The sequence below is a fragment of the Artemia sp. Qi Xiang Cuo genome, chromosome 15 (genome assembly GCF_049724085.1).
Source record: "Artemia sp. Qi Xiang Cuo chromosome 15, ASM4972408v1, whole genome shotgun sequence".
NCBI classification, from domain to species: domain Eukaryota; kingdom Metazoa; phylum Arthropoda; class Branchiopoda; order Anostraca; family Artemiidae; genus Artemia; species Artemia sp. Qi Xiang Cuo.
Window position 1 is genome coordinate 41,720,090 of NC_142808.1, and position 24,533 is coordinate 41,744,622.

The 24,533-nt window shown below is 35.4% G+C and overlaps 1 protein-coding gene across 1 annotated transcript in view; it reads right to left on the reverse strand.

Moving 5' to 3' along the window:
- Positions 1–1,200: 1,200 nt before the first annotated feature.
- The window catches only part of Tdg (Thymine DNA glycosylase), a 286,925-nt gene continuing 263,592 nt past the window's right edge, over positions 1,201–24,533 (reverse strand). The window contains exon 9 of the mRNA XM_089101197.1: positions 1,201–2,919. Coding sequence (XP_088957323.1) covers positions 1,201–2,919 — 1,719 coding nt within the window. The remainder of the gene's footprint in view (positions 2,920–24,533) is intronic.

The following is a 24,533-nucleotide window of genomic DNA, read 5'->3' on the forward strand; positions in this document are numbered from 1 at the left end:
ATCCAAGTTCTTAGGTTTTTTGGTTAAATACTACAATTTCCCAATTTTCCCATCAATTTCTTTCACAGAGTCTACGTTTTATTTTATTTTCTATAAAGCCACCAGAACGTCCTTCACGCAAACTTATTTATTTAATTTCAATTAATTGTCTAGTTAGATTATTCAGTTAATTCAATTTTTTTATTCAAGTTAACCCAATTTAATCCAAGTTTCTTAGGTTTTTTGGCTATATACTTTATAATTTTCAAATTTCACCACCCTTATTTTTTTTTTTACATGAAATACCTCTGTTTTTCTTTTGTTTTTCACGACAACTCCGAAACGTCAAAAGCTTTCAAAAGCTTGCATGCTGAAAAGGAATGAAAAATGTACACCTTGAAACACGTTTTGAAAAACGGAACCAATTTTAAAGTGAAATTTCAAAGTGCTTTCACAAAAACACCAAATGAAGCTGGGTTAAAAAAATTTAAATTGAGAATTTGGTTTTTATTTTAGCTTATAAAAAATAAATCTACTAAGAAAGGTCTATTTAAGAAATAGAACTCAATGTATTGAATGTTTCTACCCATGAATTTTACTACAGTCATTTAAAAACTGGTTTTACGGTTTTTAAATAGATAAAAAGTAAAAATTCAAAAACTAAAACTACGTATTGAAACAAGATGGAACAAGATAGAAGAAAAACAGAAGAAAAGCTGCAACACGGAGAGGAACAACATGCGTTACATAAATTTACCATTCACTTTCCTAACCTTAATTTAACAAAAAAATAATATTAAAAATTGAATAGCCAACAACTAATCATTTTATATCTCTACTAGAAAAAAAAGAGAAGTACCTTCAAAGAAGACTAAACAAAAGACCGAATTTTCAGAAAAAGAAAAATTTTCATAATTAGAACTATTGAAAACGGTTTTTACGCTAACTTCAGGCTACAAGTTAAGAAAATTTACGATTGGACAACTATTTTGGCTAGCCTAAAACGGAGCGCTTTTTGGTATGTGCGGTGCTGAAAAACAAAACAAAAAAAAAAAAAAAAAAAAAAAAAACAGAACAAACCAAACAACCACTAAAACAAAAACAACGAAAATGATGAACAACAGGAACACTAGGATAAAAGAGAGATGTTTCCACATAATATCTATCAACTCACAAATCTTTTTGAGCGGCATTGTACTTTATACACAGACCTTAAAGCTATCAAAAGCCTGCAAAGTTAAGCGACTCCTGCTTAGGCTTATCCATCACTGGGGGACTTACAGATTGCTGATAGGGACTATTGCTATACTGATACGGGTAGCTCCCGCTAAAATCTTGAGGGAAAGGTAGACTACCAGCGGCAGGGCTTCCATAAGGTGCTGGGGGAACACCATACTGCCCTCCGTAAGAACCATACCCTGGTTCTGACGCCTGATATGGACTTCTACCCATATATTGGGGGTAGGAGAACTGCTGATCAGAGAGATATCGGGGATAATTATATCCTGGGTAATTAGTTTGACAATGGAAGGGGTTTTTGTCTCCATAGTTATAGCCACCGAATTGACTCTCGTATTGGTGAAGTGTATTTGGCGGATATTGATGGTTTGCATCTTGTTCACCCAAATTTGGGATTTGATCTACGAGGGATTCAAGGCCATGGAGACTTTTGGCCGCTAAATCTTGAGAAGAGGGATTGGGTTTAGGGGGAAATGATTCTTGGTGGGTAGTTTTATACCCAAAATCATGAAACGCAGATTCTTGTGAATAAAAATCTTGCTTCGATTCCTCTTCAGTTTTAATTTCACTTGGCTGTTGAACTGCAATAGGACTTTCAGCCTGTGGAGTTTCTTGTGATTCAAATTCCTTGCCGGGGGAATTCTTCGGGGGAGGACTTGTGGTCAAAGAACTTCCACTTGCATTTGGTCCAAGATCAGTAGGCAAATCGTTTGTATTAAAATTTGGATTAAACTGACTCGAAGAGCTCGATTGAGGTGTTACAGCAGGAGAAGGTGTGTGACTGTATGCCTGAGGGGAATGATGATAATGATTTGATCCCACACGAGCAGGACTTTGACTGAAGTTCACCGGCTGGGTGCCACAAGAGGGCGAGAACGAAGGTTGTTGAGCGTAATTTTGAGGATAAGGACTCTGGTTGTTTTGCTGAGAAAAAACTTGCGGTGATGAATAGTGATTCTCATGAGGGCTTTGATGGCCCATATTGCTGAACGGGTATGCACCCTGTAACGGGCTATGGCTAGCAGGCTCTCCATACCCTTGTGTCTGCGGAAATGGAGGAAATCCAGCATTTGGCGGGAAGTGAGGGGGGAAAGAGGGTGCATTAGGAGATCTCATAGGGGGCGGCAAGGCAAAATGACCGATTGGCCTCAAGTCTTCATGTTGACTGTAATAATGGATGTAATTTTCATTAGATTGTATTACATGCGTTTCATGCGGCATTGATGGCCGCCGAGTTGGAGTTGCCGAAATCATACCAGTCTCTTCTGCCTTAATTTTCTTTGGCCTACCTCTTTTCTTTCTTGGCGTTCCATCACCCATTATACTGAAATCCAGCGGTTGCCCCCCCGGCGGAGGCATACCAAGAATTTGCCCATCCGAAGATCCCTCTGATTTAAAAGGAAAGCCATCTTCAGATTTTACCTTCTTTGGTCTACCTCTCTTCTTTTTCCCCATGCCTAATGGCTCATCACCGGAGTAATTGATTAAATCGCTATCATCTTTGAGATCACTGAAATCAACACTTTCATCACCAACTGGAAAACGAGCTTCTGGGAAAACTATTTCACTATCGTCAATACTCGGTACTAGGCCGTTTAGATAGTCACGGAACTTCTTTAGTGCTGAGTAAAACGGAACTTTATCCATGGCACGCGGCAGCTGCGCGCATCTTGCGCTTGATGACGGCATTACCCATATATACTAGAAAACAAAAATATCATCATCAGTAAATGATAGCAATCAGAACTTTATAACTGCGCAGCCATGTTTTCAACAATGATTATTAAAACCAGATATAATACAAGTAACATACACAGAGACATGAGTTCAACCTTTGCTTTGCATACATAAAATAAAATAGCAGAATTAATAATAAGTAGATAATATTTTATTTAGGAATGTTTACGAAATCAATATAACAAAAGAAAAGGTCAAGGTCAATAAGGGAACAGGTTAGCCTTTCACAATACCTAGAAACCAATCAAATATCTTTAATGGTTTGTGCAGGTGGTTGAATTGTTGAAAGAAGAGCAAACAGAAAATTGGACATTAGACAACAAAACAAAAATTAGGCTTTCATTTATCAGTTAAACAAAGAACAGGCACAAACACATAGAGATAGAAGAGAATAGGGAATTTTTTTTCAATTTGGCTCAACTACAGGTTCACACTTATATTTTATCTCTTTAAACGAAAAATAATTGTACGTTTATTTGTGTATGTATTATTTTTCGAAAACAAATCCATATTTTGGGGGAAATTTGATATCCTGGAATTTTCTGGCATAAAAAAACCTCTCTATAGGTCACAAGTCTCAGAAAATTCATTAAGAACATTAATTTTGTAAAAAAAAAACTCCCGTGAGTGACGTAAAATTTATCAACAAATTTCAAGAAAAAATTACATCACCCCCCCCCTCCCGTATCGTATCGTTTTAGTATCTTTGACAAATGCAACATTACAAAAGGAACATAGCTAAACATAAAATACCAAGTGTAATGAGTCTATTTACAAAAGGTGTTTTAACCAGTTTCACAATGCCTAGATAACAAATGAATAACCTAGACTATCAAATGTGACAAAACCAATTCGAGCAGCTAAGGCAAAGGGCATTGAAGAAATATATGAAGTAATAATAAAAGAAAATGAAGAACAAAGAAATATACGGTTAGTAGATAAGCGACAGTCATCTCCTTTTGTGACATTCATATTAACGTTTGTACAAAGCTTAGAAACAAATTCTTCGTAACAAAAAAAATGTAGAGCAGAATTATTCTCAAAAAATACTTTTCTATTGACCGACCTTTCATAGTACATAAACATAAAGTATATTCCCCAGGAGAAAGCATTTCTCATACAGTTTTCCAATATACGTTTTATGATGACAAAATACAAGGCATAACATGGAAGAAGTATTACCATGCGGTCACGCAATAGAGACACGAACCTATTCAGTCTCTTGGAAAATATATGTTTAAGCTAATTGAACACATCGGAGAATGTGCTCAACTTGTTTCTATTTACGATAAACCTTGGCGCTAACCACCATATGGATTTACTAATGATATCGAAAGTAATATACCCACACACATACATATACTCGTGCATGTAAAATACATATGCATATTGTCTCATAACTGAGCATTGTAAGACAAACGCGGCTTTCCTGCATTGTACTGAAATTCACAATAGATGGCATTTTGCATGCATTCCATAAACGATAGGTAGACAGTATCTAGTGTCTAGCAACATACAATCATTGGATCTTATACACAATTTGAAGTTTCACATAAGATATATTTTATAATCCCCCTTCAGAAAAAAGAAGAGAAAATAAGAGGAAATCGAAAAATAAATATTCAACATCTGCAAGTGCGCACACAAACAAATAGACACAAGTCCCTTATTAATTATTCTAAGTATTTTCAGGGGCGTCGGGGGGGGGGGGAATTTTAATTTACCCCTCCCCTCAAAACTTTCTTTACCTTTGGGTTTAAAAAAATATACCTTTCATATGGTATTTTTATTGGAACAATTCGAAAAACAACAGTTGCTCCCCTAGTTATTGAAAAATATACTTTACCCCTCTAAATTTTCGTGAATTGACACTACTACTAGTTTTGCTCTATATGTCAGCAAGATAATGTGACCTTCCACCGCTTTTGCCCCCAAGCTGATTTTTTTTTAGCTTTAAAAAGGAAAACTGTAGTTTCAACTATTTTCTAGCAATTGTTTCTACCTTTGAACCCTCCCCTCCCATTTGATTTATTTGTACGACTTGTGCTCCAATACTTATTTGAATGCAAACATGCAATTACAGAGCAAATTTTCAGATCAAAAGTGTCTTTTACAAAGAGAGTATTCTTTTTATTCAATCTTCTATTGAAGCCTCGCAAGGTAGAAACAACTCGATATTCTGAGGCTGTATTCTTTCCCAAGGGATGAAAGTTAGAGAAGACTTTAGCTTCAAATTTATTGGTTAGTCTTGACTTTTTCTTGAATGCCTTGCTTCAAAATCAGTTTAAGAAAGTTTAGGGATACGATGCTATTCAACATGAACTTTTCAACAATAAGTAGAACTTCGTTAGATATTATAATACAAAATTTCAAAAAAAAAAAAAATTTTTCTTAATGTAAAAGTTAAATATATTTGTTTTTAGCTCTACAATTTTAATTTAAACATAATTTTGCATATGTTTTAAAATAATATAACAAAAATAGATAAACAACGACAATCATCAAACAGTTCGTAGTAAAAAACTGTAAGTAAGGACCGACGCGGCTAAATAGTAACCGAAACTCTAAAAAATGGTGTTTTGATACCGATAGACACATCATAAGAATTGGCTTATTATTCTGACTTTAAATATATAAGTTTCATTAAGTTTAGTGTTACGTATCACAAGCAACGAGCCAGAGAAAATTTGCCGGATTTTCCAAAAGGGGGGGGGGGAGTCGAAGAATCTTAAAATAATACCATCAGATTTAGTGCATCAGAAAACCTTATTTAGGAGGTTTCAACGTCCTATCTCGAAAAATGTGGAATTGTCTATTTTTTTGCCGGAAGAAAGGTCCTGGATGCTTGTTTACTGTTTTTTTTCCCAGGGATAGTCGTATTGACCCAGTGGTCCTAGAATATCGGGACAGGTTTCATTCGAACGGAAATTAAAAGTTCTAATACCCTTTTTAAATGACCAAAGAGATTGGACGGCAACTGGGCACCCTCCCCCACCCCATTGTTCCCGAAAACCGTCCGATAAAAATTCTGAGATGGCCACATCGTTCATCATCGTGGAAAGGTCCTATAACTATGCCTTTGAATATAACATAGCCCCCCATCCCCCAGACCTAGGGGAAAGGTCTAAGTTATAAATTTGCTCATTGTTTATGCATAGTATTTGTTATTAGGAAGCATGCATACATTTCCACGTGGGGGGGGCCGAATTTTTTTGCTGGGAGTTTTTCCACGGGGTAATTTTCATGGGTAGGAGAGTTTCCAGATGGTGAATTTGTCAGAGGAAATTTTACACTTGGGGAATTTTCCAGAATTCCTATACAAAATTCTTTTTATGTCTTGCTTTCCGCAACATTAAAACTTAAAAACTAACAGAAATTATCATGTATATGAAAGGAGTTACCCCTTCCTCAACACCTCGTTCTTTACGCTAAAGTTTGAATTTTGTCCCAATTCTTCAAGAACGACTTCTGAAACACAAGGGTCGCTTATAGAACAATAAGAAGCATTTTAGAAATACTAAAAAACTTTAGCGTAAAAAGCGAGGTGTTGAGGAGGGGGCAATCCCCTTCATATACGTAATAATTTCTGTTCCTTTTAAGTTTTAATGTTGCTCCTTACTTTCAGTTGAAAAAACTTGTTTTTTTTTTAAATTTAATACATAAAGGAGACGATTACAAAGAGAAGAGTCAACAATACTGGCTGAAGAAGATCTTGGCAAGTCACTAAGCAGAAAAACCAAGAAATCTCCTTTGACCTGTTGCCACAGTTCAATGCTTCATCTGACTTGACCGATCGTAGTCGGCAAAACTTTTTAGTGTAAAAAAATAAGAATTTTTACTAGAGATTCTTTAACGCCTTCTGGTATACTCTTATTTAATGTTTAATCAAACAGTTCGTGGTAACGAACTGTAAGTAAGGAGCGACCCGGCTCAATGGTAACCGAAACTCTAAAAACCGGAATTTTGGTACCAATAGATACATCAAAAGAATCGGATTTTAATTTTGATTTCAAATATATAAGTTTTATCAAGTTTAATCTTACCCATCAAAAGTTACGCGCCTGAGAGAAATTTGGCTGATTTTTGAAAAAAGGGGGAAAGACCCCCTAAAAGTTATAGAACCTTAATGAAATTCACACCATCATATTCAGCGTATCAGAGAACCCTACTGTAGAGGTTTCAAGCTCCTATCTATAAAAATGTGGAATTTTGTATTTTTTTTTGCCAGAAGAAAGATCACGGGTGCGTGTTTATTTGTTTGTTTGTTTTTTGTTTTTTTTTTCAGGGGTAAACGTATTGACCCAGTGGTGCTAGAATATCGTAGGAGGGCTCATTGGAACGGAAATTAAAAGTTCTATTACCCTTTTTATGTGACAAAAAAAAATGGAGGGCAACTAGGCCCCCTCCCACTCTCTTTTTTTCTTAAAGTCACCTAATTAAAATTTTCAGATGACCATTTTGTTCAGTATAGTCGAAAATCTAATAAATATTTCTTTTAGGATGACTTAATCCCCCACAGTTCCCAGGGGAAGGGCTGCAAGTTATGAACTTTGTCCATTGCTTGCATATTGTATTGGTTATTGGGAAGTATACAGGCATTTTCAGGAAAATTTTTTTTTGGGTGGGGGGAAGGAGAGGGGCTTGAGGAGGGGGTTACTCGGGATAATATTTCCGGGGAGGATGTTTCTTTGGGGTTAGGGACATTTCTATGAAGGAGGCGCTGGATTTCCAAGCATTATTTAAAAAACGATCAGAAATTAAATAAAAAAAAAATAAGTTTTTTTAACTGAAAGTAAGAAGCAACATTAGAACTTAAAACGAACAGAAATTATTACGTATATGAGGGGGTTCTCCCCCAAGTCAATACCTCGCTCTTTACGCTACAGTTTTTTTTAGTGCTTTCAAAAAAGCTATCTATTCTAATTAAACGGCCTTTGTGATTCAGAGGTGTGTGAAAAAATTTTTTTTTTTAACTTTTAACGTAAAGAGCGTGGTATTGACTAAGGGGAGAACCCCATCATATATTTAATAACATATACGTAATAAAAAAAAAAAAATAAAAAAAAAAAAACAAGCTATACGGCTAAATATTAAGCGAAACTTTTAGAAACGGAAATTTGATGTAAATAAATGTAGCAAAAGAAGGTGTTTATAATAACGACTATAAATATATAAATATTGTTAAGCTTACTATTACTCATCAAAGGCTACGAGCCTGAGGAAAAGCACCTGGTCTTTTTAATAGGGTGGGACCATTCCCTACAAGAGAAAGAATTTTAATGAAAATCACTGTTAGATTCAGCGTATCAGAAAACCCTATAACATATGTTTCAAGCTCATATCTGCAAAAATCTGCAACTTTGTATTTTTTGCCAGAAGAAAAATATACGAATATAGAAGTTCGTTACGTACGTTAATTTGTAAATTACGTCAGAACCAAATTTAGAGACAGCCATTTAGCAAAAGAAAAGTAAAATTTATATGCAAATTTTGTTTACTTATTCAATGACGGCGAGCCAAAATAAAAGCTGCATTAACTAAAAAACGATCAGAAATTAAATTAAAAAAAACAAGTTTTTTAAACTGAAAGTAAGGAGCAACATTAAAATTTAAAACGAACAGAAATTATTCCGTATATCAAAGGGGCTGTCCCCTCCTCAACGCCTCGCTCTTTACGCTAAAGTTTGACTCTGTCACACAAATTTATTTTTTAAAACAATAAAAAACTTTAGCGTAAAGAGCGAGGCCTTGAGGTGGGGACAGCCCCTTTCATATACGGAATAATTTCTGTTCGTTTTAAATTTTAATGTTGCTCCTTACTTTCAGTTTAAAAAACTTGTTTTTTTTTATTTAATCAAGGTCAAAGAGCAAACCAAAGAAGAGGAAAAGGCATAGGATTTGTGGGATCCTCAGCAGTATAATACCTAATATAATGCCATGTTTTTCATCTCCAACCAATTGGATCACTTTTTAATCCAGCTATAAATGTACACAGTAATATAGTAACTAATTCGGATTACGGACCAAAAACGAACAAGGTGAATGTCAATAAACGTGTTCTAGGGTCACATCGGTTATACACGAAATTCGACAAAAAGAAACGTAGAATGCGAAGGACAAAAGATCTAGAAACAATTAACAAACCAGACAAGATTATTCTAAACCAATGGAAAAGACAACCAAAAGACTAGGCACATATTTCGGCAAAGACCGCTGTACAACAACCGTCTCTCGTTGTTTCTCTATTCCTGTAGTGTTTACTTTTTTTTCGAGGGATGTACCACTGCTTTCAGGTATTTTGGCGACTACGTTTAAAGATCTAATTATCGCGGTGAGAAGTTTTATAGAGGAAGGTGCTGAGGTGCGGAAGACAGTGATTTAAATTTGCTGAGTTTTTTTTTTCATTTTTGTGTTTGATGCTGTGTATATGGCCACTGCCGCAACACGGCAGGCTTCTATATTTGGACTCTCATTGTCGCTTGTCTTCTAATCACAGACAATATGAGCCTCTTCTTGGTATCATGACGTCACCCCAAAGACCGCTGTACAAAACCGTCTCTCGTTGTTTCTCTATTTCTGTAGTGTTTACTTTTTTTTCGAGGGATGTACCACTGCTCACAGGTATTTTGGCGACTACGTTTAAAGATCTAATTATCGCGGTGAGAAGTTTTATAGAGGAAGGTGCTGAGGTGCGGAAGACAGTGATTTACATTTGCTGAGTTTTTTTTTTCATTTTTGTGTTTGATGCTGTGTATATGGCCACTGCCGCAACACGGCAGGCTTCTATATTTGGACTCTCATTGTCGCTTGTCTTCTAACCGCAGACAATATGAGCCTCTTCTTGGTATCATGACGTCACCCCAAAGACCGCTGTACAACAACCGTCTCTCGTTGTTTCTCTATTTCTGTAGTGTTTACTTTTTTTTCGAGGGATGTACCACTGCTCACAGGTATTTTGGCGACTACGTTTAAAGATCTAATTATCGCGGTGAGAAGTTACATAGAGGAAGGTGCTGAGGTGTGGAAGACAGTGATTTAAATTTGCTGAGTTTTTTTTTTCATTTTTGTGTTTGATGCTGCGGCCACCGCCGCAACACGGCAGGCTTCTTTATTTGGACTCTCATTGTCGCTTGTCTTCTAACCGCAGACAATATGAGCCTCTTCTTGGTATCATGAAGTCACCCCAAAGACCGCTGTACAACAACCGTCTCTCGTTGTTTCTCTATTTCTGTAGTGTTTACTTTTTTTTCGAGGGATGTACCACTGCTTTCAGGTATTTTGGCGACTACGTTTAAAGATCTAATTATCGCGGTGAGAAGTTTTATAGAGGAAGGTGCTGAGGTGCGGAAGACAGTGATTTAAATTTGCTGAGTTTTTTTTCATTTTTGTGTTTGATGCTGTGTATATGGCCACTACCGCAACACGGCAGGCTTCTATATTTGGACTCTCATTGTCGCTTGTCTTCTAACCGCAGACAATATGAGCCTCTTCTTGGTATCATGACGTCACCCTAAAGACCGCTGTACAACAACCGTCTCTCGTTGTTTCTCTATTTCTGTAGTGTTTACTTTTTTTCGAGGGATGTACCACTGCTCACAGGTATTTTGGCGACTACGTTTAAAGATCTAATTATCGCGGTGACAAGTTTTATAGAGGAAGGTGCTGAGGTGCGGAAGACAGTGATTTAAATTTGCTGAGTTTTTTTTTTCATTTTTGTGTTTGATGCTGTGTATATGGCCACTGCCGCAACACGGCAGGCTTCTATATTTGGACTCTCATTGTCGCTTGTCTTCTAACCGCAGACACTATGAGCCTCTTCTTGGTATCATGGCGTCACCCCAGGTTCGATACAACCACCTAGGGAAAAATACGACCTATTCAGACCGTGATTCTCATTGTATGTAACAACCTCCAAATGAGTTATCTTTTGTTTGCTACTCTTTCATCGGGAAAATGAAGGGCTCCCCAAGGAATACATATAACACTGAAGGGTCCCAGTGACTTGTAATCAACAGTTGCGTAGTTTATGGCATCTTTGTAAGTTTGCACTGGTTTTTTAGCCACATTTTGTTGGCGTCGAAGATTGTGCTGGCGTTGTTTTTACAACATAATATTTCTTTCATCTTCACTTTCATTTTTGAATCGTTCGGATTTCTGATGTTGCTTGTCTTTAACAGCATAGTTCTTTGTTCTTCAATCCATTTTTGACAAGTTATGATACACACTTTCTTGCTGTCGCTTGTAATTTTCGCTGTCGCTTATCTTCTAACCGCGTATTTCTTTGTTCTCGTTGTGGCATATCTTTCAGCCGCATATTTCTCTGTTCTTCGCTTTCATTTCTAAATCGTTCTACTCCTTGTTGTTGCGTGTATTGTAACCGCGCATTTCCTTCTTCTTCACTTTTGTTTTGACTTTTAATTCTTGCTGCCGCTTATCTTCGAACGGAATATTTCTTTGTTGTTCACTTTTGTCTTTGACTTGTTGTACTTGTCGCTGACGCAAGTATTCTGACTATATATCTTTGTCGTTCATTTCGTTTATCGTTTCGTTAGCCATTTTTCCAATGCCCTTACCTAGCTGCTCAGATTATTTTTCTCACGTTTGATAGTTTAGGTTCTTCCTCAGTCCTCTAAGCATCATGAAAGTACTTAAAAGGCCTTTTGCAAATTAGACTAATTATACTTGATATTTTATACTGAGCTATGTTCCTTTTGTAATGTTACATGCGTCATAGATATAAAACGATATATTCACTCCTGAGGGGGGGGATGATGTAATTCATCATATTGAAATACACTCATAAATATGACTTCAATCGTATATTTTTTCTAGTCAATCATATGCTTCTTGTGTCATTTTATCTCCATCATAGACACTGAAAACGACACAACCCCTACTGAGGCAAATACGACATATGTACTCTTTTCGAATGTGTTTATAAATATGACGTCACTATCATGAATCTTCTTTCCAAATTTAAGACTTTTAACGAATTTTCTCCGACTTCTGACCTATATAGATATTTTTTAGGCTAGAAAATCTTAGGATACCAATTTTTCCGAAAAAACATGGAGGTGTTTTTGAGAAAAAATACATACATAAATAAATATATACATACATACACAATTATTGTTCATATTGTTCCACCGAGTCCATTGATAACTGAAAATCAAGTATTTTGCAGTAGGCATCAAGACACGGCTAATTGTAGGAAAAAAGTCAAGACAGATAGTCCGAGTAATTGAGAGGCAAAAATGTTTAAATGGCACGGGTATAATGGTGGGAGTAAGCATGACTCTCTTATTGGACAAGTACTATTCCCTTGCTTAGTACATATTTTCTTATATATATGTGTAGTGCATGTATAGTATATATAAAAAAATCCATCGGTAAACATAAGTGTATATCCAAACCAAATTAAAAGTATGTACAAAACCGTATGTATAGTATATACATAAAGATCATTTGGCGAGCATTGGTGTACATCCAATTAAAAGTATATTTAGAAATCATATGTATAGTGTATAGTCTATTTAGTTTATATATAAAAATATAGTGTGTATCCAACTAAAAGTAAATATAAACATTTCATATATAGTGTAGGCCTACATATGTGGTGTAAACATATGTATAGTGCATATTTATAAAAATCATCCGGTAAATATATATTTACCGAATGATTTAAGTGTATATTCAAAGGATACTCTCCAACCCTTACTTCGAGGGTTGGATCCTCTCATCAACAACATGCTTCTCAATCTCAACCCAAACAAATTTAAAAGAAATCCATTTTTTGAGTTTTAGGCTGGTCTTAGGATTTTAGAAACTCAAAAAAAAAAAAACTTCGTCCCTTACTTCCCCAACCCATACTAGGAACTCTTGAGTCTGAAACCCCCATTTGTGAAACTGTCCGACATTCGCTCAAGTCATTTACCAATGCAATTTTTAGTCGTATTTACAACGTGGTGCCAGGAATTCGGTCACCTCTGGAGCCATTATTTACCCTAATCTACAAATAAATGCATGGGGAAAATATACTTTTAATGCCACTGTGACTAAGCTCCAAATCTTCAAAATATAAGAGCTATAATTCTTGTAGCTGTTTAGATACAGAACTAATTTTCAGAGCGAGTGAGTCTTTCACAATAGCGGCTTTTACCTTTCCCCAAGAAATAGTCTTAAGGGGGAAACAGTTCAATATTCTGAGGTTCTTTTCTTTCCCAAGAGATGAAGATTAAAACGACTTTTCACTTTCAAATTTATTAGTTAGTTTCGAATTTTCCTTAACAGAAAAAGGTATAAGCAAGAGCAAGTTACAAGAGTTTCAGAATCAGTTTCATTACCTCTTTTATGCATTAGATAAAATGAAGTTTTCTCAAATGAATGAAAACAGGGACATTAAAACTCAAAGCAAGAAAGAATTATTCTGTATATCAGGGGGCTGTCCCCACTTCTAACCCCCACCCCCCCCTCTTTGCACTAAAGTTTTATTATGTTTAAAAAAATTCATATTCTAATTCAATGACTCTTATGTTTGAGCAGTAATTTTTAGGAATTGGACGAAAAGCCAAACTTTAGCGCAAAGAACGAAGGTTGAAGAGGGCGCAGACTCCCTTTCATTTAAGAAAAACCGTAGTGCAAAGAGTGGGGTGGGGTTGAGAAGGGGGCAACCTCCATTATACAGGGAATATATTTCTCTTTGTTTTAAGTTTTCATGTCGCTATTTAGTTTCATTTCAGAAAACGCATTTCCTTAGACATAATTTTCTTTCGTCTTCCATAATTTACTCAGGGTAGTTCTAAATGCGAGAGGATCAACACCCCTTAAAACTTTCTTTTTAAATCAAAATAACTTTTGCACAACACAGCTTCCAGGAAAAAAGCTCATTTTATATATTTGCTTCAAAACTTTATTTCCACAAAATAGTTGAAATTATAAAAATTTGTGAGACACCTATTGCTTTAGGTAGTGAAGATTTAATCTTTTATCGTAAGTAAACACTATTTTTCACGGCAAATTAGTCTGCTTTTGCTATTGCTTTCCCCAAACACTCAAGAGACAATATGCCGCATTATATACCTCATTAATCTTTGAAAAGACAGGGAAAAAGCGATATATCAACCAAATGAAACCAAATTTGATTTCGAGACTATGGACGGTGTCGTTAATTCACGAAAATAAAGGAGCAAAAAGTATTTTTTTTCAAAATCTATAGGGCAGAGGGGCAATTTCATTGTTCTATTTAATTTTTTCAATGAAAATACAAACATTTTTCAAAATTTAAGGTGATGCACGCTTCAAACATCCCCACCCCGAATTGACGCGACTTACTATGGATTTTATGCTATGCAATTACAATAGAAATTCATTTTAGAACATGTTTTAGCCTGGAACATATTTTTACAAAGCTAAATTCTAACGAGTTCTTATTTTAAAGGAATGAAATTTCATATTTTCAAGGCTAACATGATGCGTTTTGGTTAAAAAGAGTCACTCAAGGGGGTTTCGATTTCGAATGCCAAGATAAAGAGAAACTAAAGGAGGAAGTGTTGATTTTAACCTCTTCTCAGAATTGATCTGAAGGACCTCTTAACTAAAACAAAGCCACAAACCAATGAAAACAAAGCACACTTTTTTTTTTTTTACCAAAAACTCATATTGAATTTATCTCTCTCTTCCTTTATTTAAATCTACACGCTGACCCATAAGATTTTCACATTATGTGCATTGACGCATCAATTTATGTTAGCAGCCCAATAGGTCGAAAATTACACTAATTCTAGGGCAAATATATATATATATATATACATATATATATATATATATATATATATATATATATATATATATATATATATATATATATATATATATATATATATATATATATATATATATATATATATGTATATATATATATATATATATATACATATATATATATATATATATATGTATATATATATATATATATGTATATATATATATATATATATATATATATATATATATATATATATTGCTCGTTTATAAAGATGGTGTATACTATCTTTAAAGATAGCACTTCACATTTTCTGTCGAATACAAGTTATTAAAATATTTTTTTATTCTTTCTTATTTTTGGAACATTGTTCGTTTTCTTTCGACTTGTGCTTATATCAGTCTTTTTTAAATTCATTTTTAGTACCGTACTTTTTCTTTTTACGCATTCAGCATTTTTTCATCCTTTTTTCTTTCATTCAAATATATTTTTTCTGAATTTATTTTTTATGTCACTTTTTTATCGAAAATTCAGCATTCTCTTTTCGCAAGAAAAAAAAGTTTTCCTCGGCTTTTACAAACAAGAGTTCTTGCTTTCAGAATCTCGTTAAAATTGTCTTTTGTTGAGATACGTCCTTTTTATGGTTCAACAATTTTCCTGTCTTTTCCCGGATTTCCTCCAACTGCTAAGAGAGAATGACGGTAGCCATGGAAGTATTTCTAAGCATCTAACAGATGGCAAGTTTCCTGGATCCAAATTTACACTCAACCAATTCTGTCTACATGGTTGCCACAATTAATAAAATTTTACTAAATTTAGTAAAAACAGATCTGAGTTAGTAAATTTAATAAATCGAGGTCAAGTTTAGTAAATTTTTTGATTTTTTTTTCATTTAGTAAGATTCTTTGTAAATTTAGCGGGAAAAAGAATTGTTTGGCTCAAAACAATGCTAGATTCATATGAAGTTTTTCTTGACGGCAATATTACTGGTTTGCTGGGCATCAAAAACTGCCAATAGCAGTAAACTACAGTCTACTCAGAAAGCAAATTACTGTGTAATATAAAGAGCTGCACATAGCAACAGAAGGATCGAAGCATTCGAGGTTCTTGAGCGCTTTGTCAGTGCCAAGACAGCATTCTGTAAGGAGATGGCAAGGAAAAGCCGTTAAGTACAAACAAGGCTTACTAGGCGGGGTATCACTCGCAATCCATTTCAGGTAGAGTCTGTTCTCCTAGTAAAAGACTATAGAAGTGGTAAGACAACTGTTGCACTTTTGAATTCACTTCTTGCCTTCGCAAACGGACAACTGTTGTCCGACTCGTTCAAGTCTGCAAGAAGTGATTTGAACAAACAGGACAGTAGTTTACTGACCAATGAAAACTCATAGCTGGTCGTGGTTTCTCTTTCTCCAACTGTCGTGACCGACCCCCACGGAACGAAAAAAGTCTAGTAACAGACTTATGATAGAGTCATAAAAAGAGACCCTTCAGGGTGGATATTGCTTCTGCACTGCGCAAGCCCACTCCTACCCTCAGCCAATCAGAAGTAGCTCAACGCTTTTTAAGGAACAGACATATTCCGCTTTCCGTAACTTCTACAAATCAATATCGTAAGCCTATCAGCGACACATGTAGTTAAAAAAGAAAAAGAAAAAAAGAATTCGAGTGACAAGTGACAGCGGTAGGTTTATTTGAAGAAATATGAAAGAAAAGAGGAAAAGACAGAAAAGAGAAAAAAGAAGAAATAGAGGAAAAATCCTATTGATTATCCTCCTATAGTACAAGTCGATGCTTGATGGTGCGCCTACGGCGGTAGCCGCACGTACATTTTTTTTTTTGAGCATTTAGTAAAAACAGATGCGATTTAGTAAATGTTTCCTCTCAGATTTAGTAAATTCTTCCAGGCCATGGTGGCAACCCTGACGTCTTAGTCCAGAATGAACCACTTCAAAGAAATATGCAATTGCTGTCATGTTCCGCCTGAAGTTGAATTTGGCTTAGGCAGCCGGATTTCACGTTGCTCGATGAAAAAAACTTTCGTAGAAACAAGTATCTGGGTCGTCTTGGAACACTAAATTAAATAAAAAAAACAAGTTTTTTAAACTGAAAGTAAGGAGCTACATTAAAACTTAAAACGAACAGAAATTATTCCGTATATGAAAGGGGCTGTCCCCTCCTTAACGCCTTGCTCTTTACGCTAAAGTTTTTTATTGTTTTAAAAAACAAAGTTGTGAGACAGAGTTAAACTTTAGCGTAAAGAGCGAGGCGTTGAGGTGGGGACAGTCCCTTTCATATACGGAATAATTTCTGTTCTTTTTAAGTTTTAATGTCGCTCCTTAATTTCAGTTTAAAAAACTTGTTTTTTTATTTAATTTCTGATCGTTTTTTAGTTAATGCAGCTTTTATTTGCATAAAAATTTTACTTTTCTTTTGCTAAATGGATGTCTTTACAAATTAACTTACGTAACTAACTTCTATATTCGTATATTTTTCTTCTGGCAAAAAATACAAAGTTGCAGATTTTTGCAGATATGAGCTTGAAACCTATGTAATAGGGTTTTCTGATACGCTGAATCTGACGGTGTGATTTTCATTAAAATTCTTTCACTTGTAGGGGATGTTTCCCCCTCTTTAAAAATCGAGTAAATTTTCTCAGGCTCGTAGCCTTTGATGAGTAATACTAAACTTAATAAAATTTATATATTTAGAATCAGCATTATAAACACATTCTTTTGATACATTTATTGACATCAAAATTCCGTTTTTAAAAGTTTCGATTACTATTGTGCCGTATCGCTTGTTTTTTTATTGTTTTTTTTATATTGCTTATACGTTATTATGTATTTGAGGGGGTTCTCCCCTTAGTCAATAACACGCTCGTTAAGTTAAAATTAAAAAAAAAATTGGATTAACAAAACTCAGAATCACAAAGGTCGTTTAATTAGAATAGATAGCTCTTTTGAAAGCACAAAAAAACTGTAGCGTAAAGAGCGAGGTATTGACTTGGGGGAGAACCCCTCACATACGTTATAATTTCTGTTCGTTTTAAGTTCTAATATTCCTTCTTACATTTCAGTTGAAATGTAATTATTCCGTATATGAAAGGAGCTGTCCCCTCCTCAACGCCTCGCTCTTTACGCTAAAGTTTTTTTATTGTTTTAAAAAATAAATTTGTGAGACAGAGTCAAAATTTAGCGTAAAGAGCGAGGCGTTGAGGAGGGGACAGCTCAAACCCTGAATCACAAAGGCCGTTTAATTAGAATAGATAGCTCTTTTGAAAGCACTAAAAACAACTGTAGCGTAAAGAGCGAGGTATTGACTTGGGGAGAACCCCCTCACATACGTTATAATTTCTGTTCGGTTTAAGTTCTAATATTCCTTCTTACATTTCAGTTGAAATGTAATTATTTCGTATATGAAAGGGGCTCTCCCCTGCTCAATGCCTCGCTCTTTACGCTAAGGTTTTTTTTTGTTTTAAAAAATAAAGTTTTGAGAAAGAGTCAAACTTTAGCGTAAAGAGTGGGGCGTTGAGGAGGGGATAGCCTCTTTTATATACGGAATCATTTCGGCTCGTTTTATGTTTTAATGTCGCTCCTTACTTTCAGTTAAAAAAACTTGTTTTTTTATTTAATTTCTGATCGTTTTTTAGTTAATGCAGCTTTATTTTGCATAAAAATTTTACTTTTCTTTTGCTAAATGGATGTCTTTACAAATTAACTTACGTAACTAACTTCTATATTCGTATATTTTTCTTCTGGCAAAAAATACAAAGTTGCAGATTTTTGCAGATATGAGCTTGAAACCTATGTAATAGGGTTTTCTGATACGCTGAATCTGACGGTGTGATTTTCATTAAAATTCTTTCACTTGTAGGGGATGTTTCCCCCTCTTTAAAAAATCGAGTAAAATTTCTCAGGCTCTGTAGCCTTTGATGAGTAATACTAAACTTAATAAAATTTATACATTTAGGATCAGCATTATAAACACATTCTTTTGATACATTTATTGACATCAAAATTCCGTTTTTAAAAGTTTCGATTACTATTGAGCCGTATCGCTTGTTTTTTTATTGTTTTTCTTTTATTACGTATATGTTATTACGTATATGAGGGGGTTCTCCCCTTAGTCAATACCACGCTTTTTACGTTAAAAGTTAAAAACAAATTTGATTCACAAACCCTTGAATCACAAAAGCCGTTTAATTAGAAGAGATAGCTCTTTTCAAAGCACTAAAAAAACTGTAGCGAAAAGACCGAGGTATTGACTTGGGGGACAACCCCCTCACATACTTTATAATTTCTGTTCGTTTTAAGTTCTAATATTCCTTCTTACATTTCAGTTGAATAAACTTGTTTTTTTATTTAATTTTTGATCGGTTTTTAAATAATGCTTGGAAATCCGGCGCCCCCTTCATAGAAATGTCCCTTACCCCAAAGAAACATCCTCCATGGGAATATTCTCCAGAGTAACCCCCTCCTCTAGCCCCCCTCCAGAAAAAATCCTTCCTGAAAATGGTTGTATACTTCCCAATAACCAATAAATAATGCTGGCAAGTCCGGCACCCCCTTCATGGCAATTTCCCTTCCCCCATGAAAACTTCCGTCATGAACAGATCCTCCAACATAACCACCGACCCACCCGTCCCTCCCACTACCAGAAAAAAAAACCTCCTGAAAACTTCTGTATACTTCCGAATAAACAATACTATCTGTTAACATTGGGTAAAGTTCATAACCTTTAGCCCTCCCTCTGGGAACTTCGTGGGATCAAGTCATCCTAAAAGACATATTTATCATATTTTCGACCATGCAGAACAAAATGGCTATCTCAAAATTTTGATCGAGTGACTTTGGGAAAAAAATAAGCGTGGGATAAAAATAATTGTTTGGTCACTTAAAAAGGGCACTAGAACTTTTAATTTCCGTTCCAATGAGCCCTCCCACGATATTCTAGGACCACTGGGTCGATACGATTACCCCTGGGAAAAAACAAACAAACAAACAAACAAACAAACAAATAAACACGCATCCGTGATCTTTCTTCTGGCAAAAAATGGAAAATTCCACATTTTTGTAGATAGGAGCTTGATACCTCTACGGCAGGGTTCTCTGATACACTGAATATGATGGTGTGATTTTTATTAATGTTCTATAATTGTTAAAAGGTCTATTCCCCCTTTTTCTGAAAATCAGCCAAATTTTCTCAGGCGCATAACTTTTGATGGGTAGTACTAAACTTAATGAAAGTTATATATTTGAAATCAGCATTGAAATCTGATTCTTTTGATGTATCTATTGGTATCAAAAACCCGTTTTCTAGAGTTTCGGTTACCATTGAGCCGGGTCGCTCCTTACTTACAGTTCGTTACCACGAACTGTTTGATAACGACCAGTATACTGCTAAACAATCTTATCGGAGGGGGGGGGGGGGCACCAAGCCTCAAATATAGCACAGAGCCCTGGTACTTTCCCTGCTGGAGAATACCAAACATAATTATTTTATCCTTAATTATACAGTATAATTTAATAATACAATTATGATTATCTATATACAAAATTAGGATATTCCCTCATAATTAGCATTTTGCTTAAGATTAGCCTAACAATTGATGTCGAAACTCATTTGATAGATATTACGGGAGACTACGGGAGAGAGGCCTCGATTATAAACCCCTGAGCTTGAACTCCTAACAATGTTATAATATAATTTAATTATATATATTTAATTAGTTTAACATTTTATGTTTAATTATCTTTTAGGATTAATATTTAGTTATTTAGGACAGTTTCCCAAGACAGCTCTTAATTAGTCATGAGTCAAAAGAACAAGGCTAAATTGACAAAGCGGGAGGGGGGGGGGGGTACTAGCCCAAGGATTAGTACCACAAGGTACTAGCCCTCAACAAGGTGTCCATCTTTCTGTTAAAATGTATGTATGAACTTTCTGTTTAAATGAGGCTAAATACATAATATGGGATCTTAGCCCGGGATGCTGGAAGAATCAAGTCATCCCTACAGATACATTTTCGAACCTTTTTTGGCACATTCCAAAAGGACGTGATTGTTCTCTGATTAGTTTTGACCCCCCCCCCCCCAAAAAAAGTGAGCACTAGAGCCTTTAATCTGCTACAGCCGGGGCACTCCTCAATTACATATGATTATCCATTCAATAAAAGGTATGAAAAAAAAGAGAGAAAAAAAAACGTGGGAGATATTACACCTCAGTTGGTCTAGGGTGGAGCACAGACTATGATTGATTTTGCTTAATAGATGATGTAAATAGAGAGATCGTCTCGTATTTAACATATTTATTTGAGATAATATATATATATATATATATATATATATATATATATATATATATATATATATATATATATATATATATATATAATATGAAAGACATGGAAAGGCGACAAAGACATAAAAAGAAGAAACCCATGGCATATTTGCAAGGGCATATCAAAGATTTTGTTTGGGGATGGGGGGGGGGTTACACAAAAAACCTTTAAAAAACGCGTCAAAAATTTATTTATATGAATTTTTTCTAGTTTTTTACAGGTCGGAGAAAAATTTAGAGGGGGGTGGTGAATCCCCGTAACCCTCCCACCCCCTCAGATATAGCCTTGCATACACTCTTTTATGAGGATCGAAGAAAAATCATGTTGCCACCCCCTCCACCAACCAAAACTATTCCTTAAAGTTTCCACACTATCTCCAATCCGAGAAAACAGGCTAGACGCGGTAGATTTAGTAAAGCTACAACCCAATTGCGAAGAGAAAAGGCTACGCCTTCAAAAGGTCAGAGCATCATTGACGCTTTACTGAAAGCTACATTAATTTAAAAGCTCTTTCTTTTATATAGTAATTACATTCAAAATTGTCGAGACTTCCAGGAACGAATACCATTATATATTAAACAGTCAGTGTACTTTCATTAATTCTGTTCAGTAATCTTGGTTAATATGGTGATTTCTTTCTTTTTTGTTGGTTTTCTGGCAAATAAAAACACACTAGTCGAAACAGAAACTGTTTCAAACAGTTCGTGGTAACGAACTGTAAGTAATAAGCGACCCGGCTCAATGGTAACCGAAACTCTAAAAAACGGAATTTTGATACCAATAGATACATCAAAAGAATCAGATTTCAATGCTGAAGGGGGAAAGACCCCCTAAAAGTTATAGGACCCGACTGAAGATCCCGCCCCCATATTCAGCATGTCGAAGAATCTTACCTTAGAGGTTTAAGGCTCCTGTCTACAAAAACGTGGAATTTTGCATTTTTTGCCAGAAGAAAGATCACGAATACGTGTTTATTTGTTGTTTTTGTGTTTTTTTTCCTTTTCACCAGGGGTGATCGTATCGACCCAGTGGTCCTAAAATATCGTGGGAGGGCTCATTGGAACGGAAATTAAAAGTTCTAGTGCCCTTTTTAAGTGACCAAAAAAATGGAGGGCAACTAGGCCCCCTCCCATGCTCATTTTTATCCCAGAGTCACCCAATCAAAATTTTGAGATAGCCATTTTGTTCAGCATGGTCGAAAATATTATAAATATGTCTTTTAGGATGACTTAATCCCTCAAAGCCCTCAGGGGGAGGGCTTAAAGTTTTGAACTTTACCAAATGTTAACGTATAGTATTGGTTATTCGGAATCGGCTCAATGGTAACCGAAACTCTAGAAAACGGTATTATGATACAAATAGAAACATCAAAAGAATCGAATTTAAATGCTGATTTCAAATATATTAGGTTCATCAAGTTTAATCTTACCCATCAAAAGTTACGCTCCTGACAATATTTGGCTGATGTTCGAAAAAAAGGGGAAAGACCCCTTAAAGGTTATACAACCTTAATGAAAATCACAATATGAAACTATACGCATTAGAAAATCCTACAGTAGAAGTTTTAAGTTCGAATTCACGGAAATGTGGAGTTTTGAATTCTTTTCCAGAAGATAGATCACGAGTGCGTAGTTATTTGTTGTTGTTTTTCCAGTGGGTGATCGTATCGACCCAGTTGTCCTAGAATATCTTGGGACGGTTTTTTGAAATGAAAATTAAAAGTTCTTGTTTCCTTTTTAAGTGACCAAAAAAAAGGGGGCAACTAGGCCCCCTCCCACGCTCATTTTTCCCCAAAGTCACCTGATCAAAATTTTGAGATAGCCATTTTGTTCAGCATGTTCGAAAATATTATAAGTATGTCTTTTAGGATGACTTAATCCCCCGCAGTTCCCGGGAGGAGGGCTGAAAGTTATGAACTTTACCCAATGTTAACATATAGTATTGGTTATTGGGAAGTATACAGTACAAACACTTTCAGGGGAGATTTTTCCTGGTAGTGGGGGGGGAGGGGTCGGGGGTTATGTGGGAGGATCTTTCCATGAAGGAAGTTTTCATGGGGGAAGGGACATTTCCCAGCATTATTTAAAATAAGATCAGAAATTAAATATAAAAAAACAAGCTTTTCAACTGCAACAGCAGCAACATCAAAACTTTAAACGAACAGAAAATATTACATATATGATTGGGTTCACCCCCTAGTCAATACCTCACTCTTTAACCCTTTCCGACGAAGTGGTTCCAACGTGAAACCACCTATTAATATTTTTTTACCATGATCCGTATGTGGTAAAAATAATAAACCACTGGTCTAGCATATACCTAGCAACGCTATCTGACGGGAAAAATTTTATGGGCAGCCTAATTGACACCTAGTGAGGTGACACCTAGTATTTAGATTGGACCACAAGCTGTTTTTTTATAAAAAGTAAGAAAGTTTAAAATACTTGGAAATAGTAGTATCTTTAATATTGTTTATCTGTCAATTTGTTCTTTGTGTAGTAGAGTATAAGTTAGTAGCATCACAGTTTCAGATATGAAGCACGATAAGGAGATATTGGATATGAGAGGCTGGTCATCCCCAATGACCACCTTGCAGCATATGCTAAAAAGTTTTTTTTTTTTTTTTGGCGTCGTTTGAGCTTGAGACCACTTCAGCAGCTCGACAAAAAAATGAAACTCGAGCAATTTCCATAAAACTGAGTCTAGCATCTAAAATCTTAAAATAAATTTGCTCATTTTTAATTTTTAATTCTAAATTCTTGATCTAATTGATCACATTATATTTTAAACAAACTTCTAAGCTACTCAGAAAGATGTTTTATTCACCCCAATTACTCGAGATGAAATGAAAGTTTTTTTTAGCAATAAATATGCTTATGGGCGTCAGACAGTACCATCTCATTAAGATTTCTGGTCAAGTCATGATGAACTCAGAGATAATTACATCTTTGGACTGATGAATATAAGCCGTTTCAGCAGGCATCTTCCTCATGTTCATCTCAATAACAGTTTGATCTTACCTTGGAAAGGAAGTGACACCTATGACAAACTCTACAAGATCAGGCCTCTGATTGAAGAACCATGCTCAAGCGTTTGAAAGATTTAAAAGCCTACCAAAGAGCAGGCTGTCAATAAAAGTATGCTCAAATTGAAAGGACGCATTGCTTTCAAACATTATATGATTATGAAGCCCATGAAATAGGGCTACAAGATCTTGGTCAGAGAAGACACGTACGGTTTCGTTTGTTATTTTCAGGTCTACACCAGGAAGTTAGCTGATACTAGAGAGTTTGTACTTGGAGAACGAGTAGCTATCAATCTTAACACGGGATTGGAAGGCAAAAATTATCACATTTATTGGGACAATTTCTTCAGTTGAGTAAACCTCATGGAAGAAAGGAGGAACAACAAGCTCTACTGCTGTGGTGCAGTTCGGGCAAACCGAGCAGTTATCGATCTTACCACGGGATTGGAAGG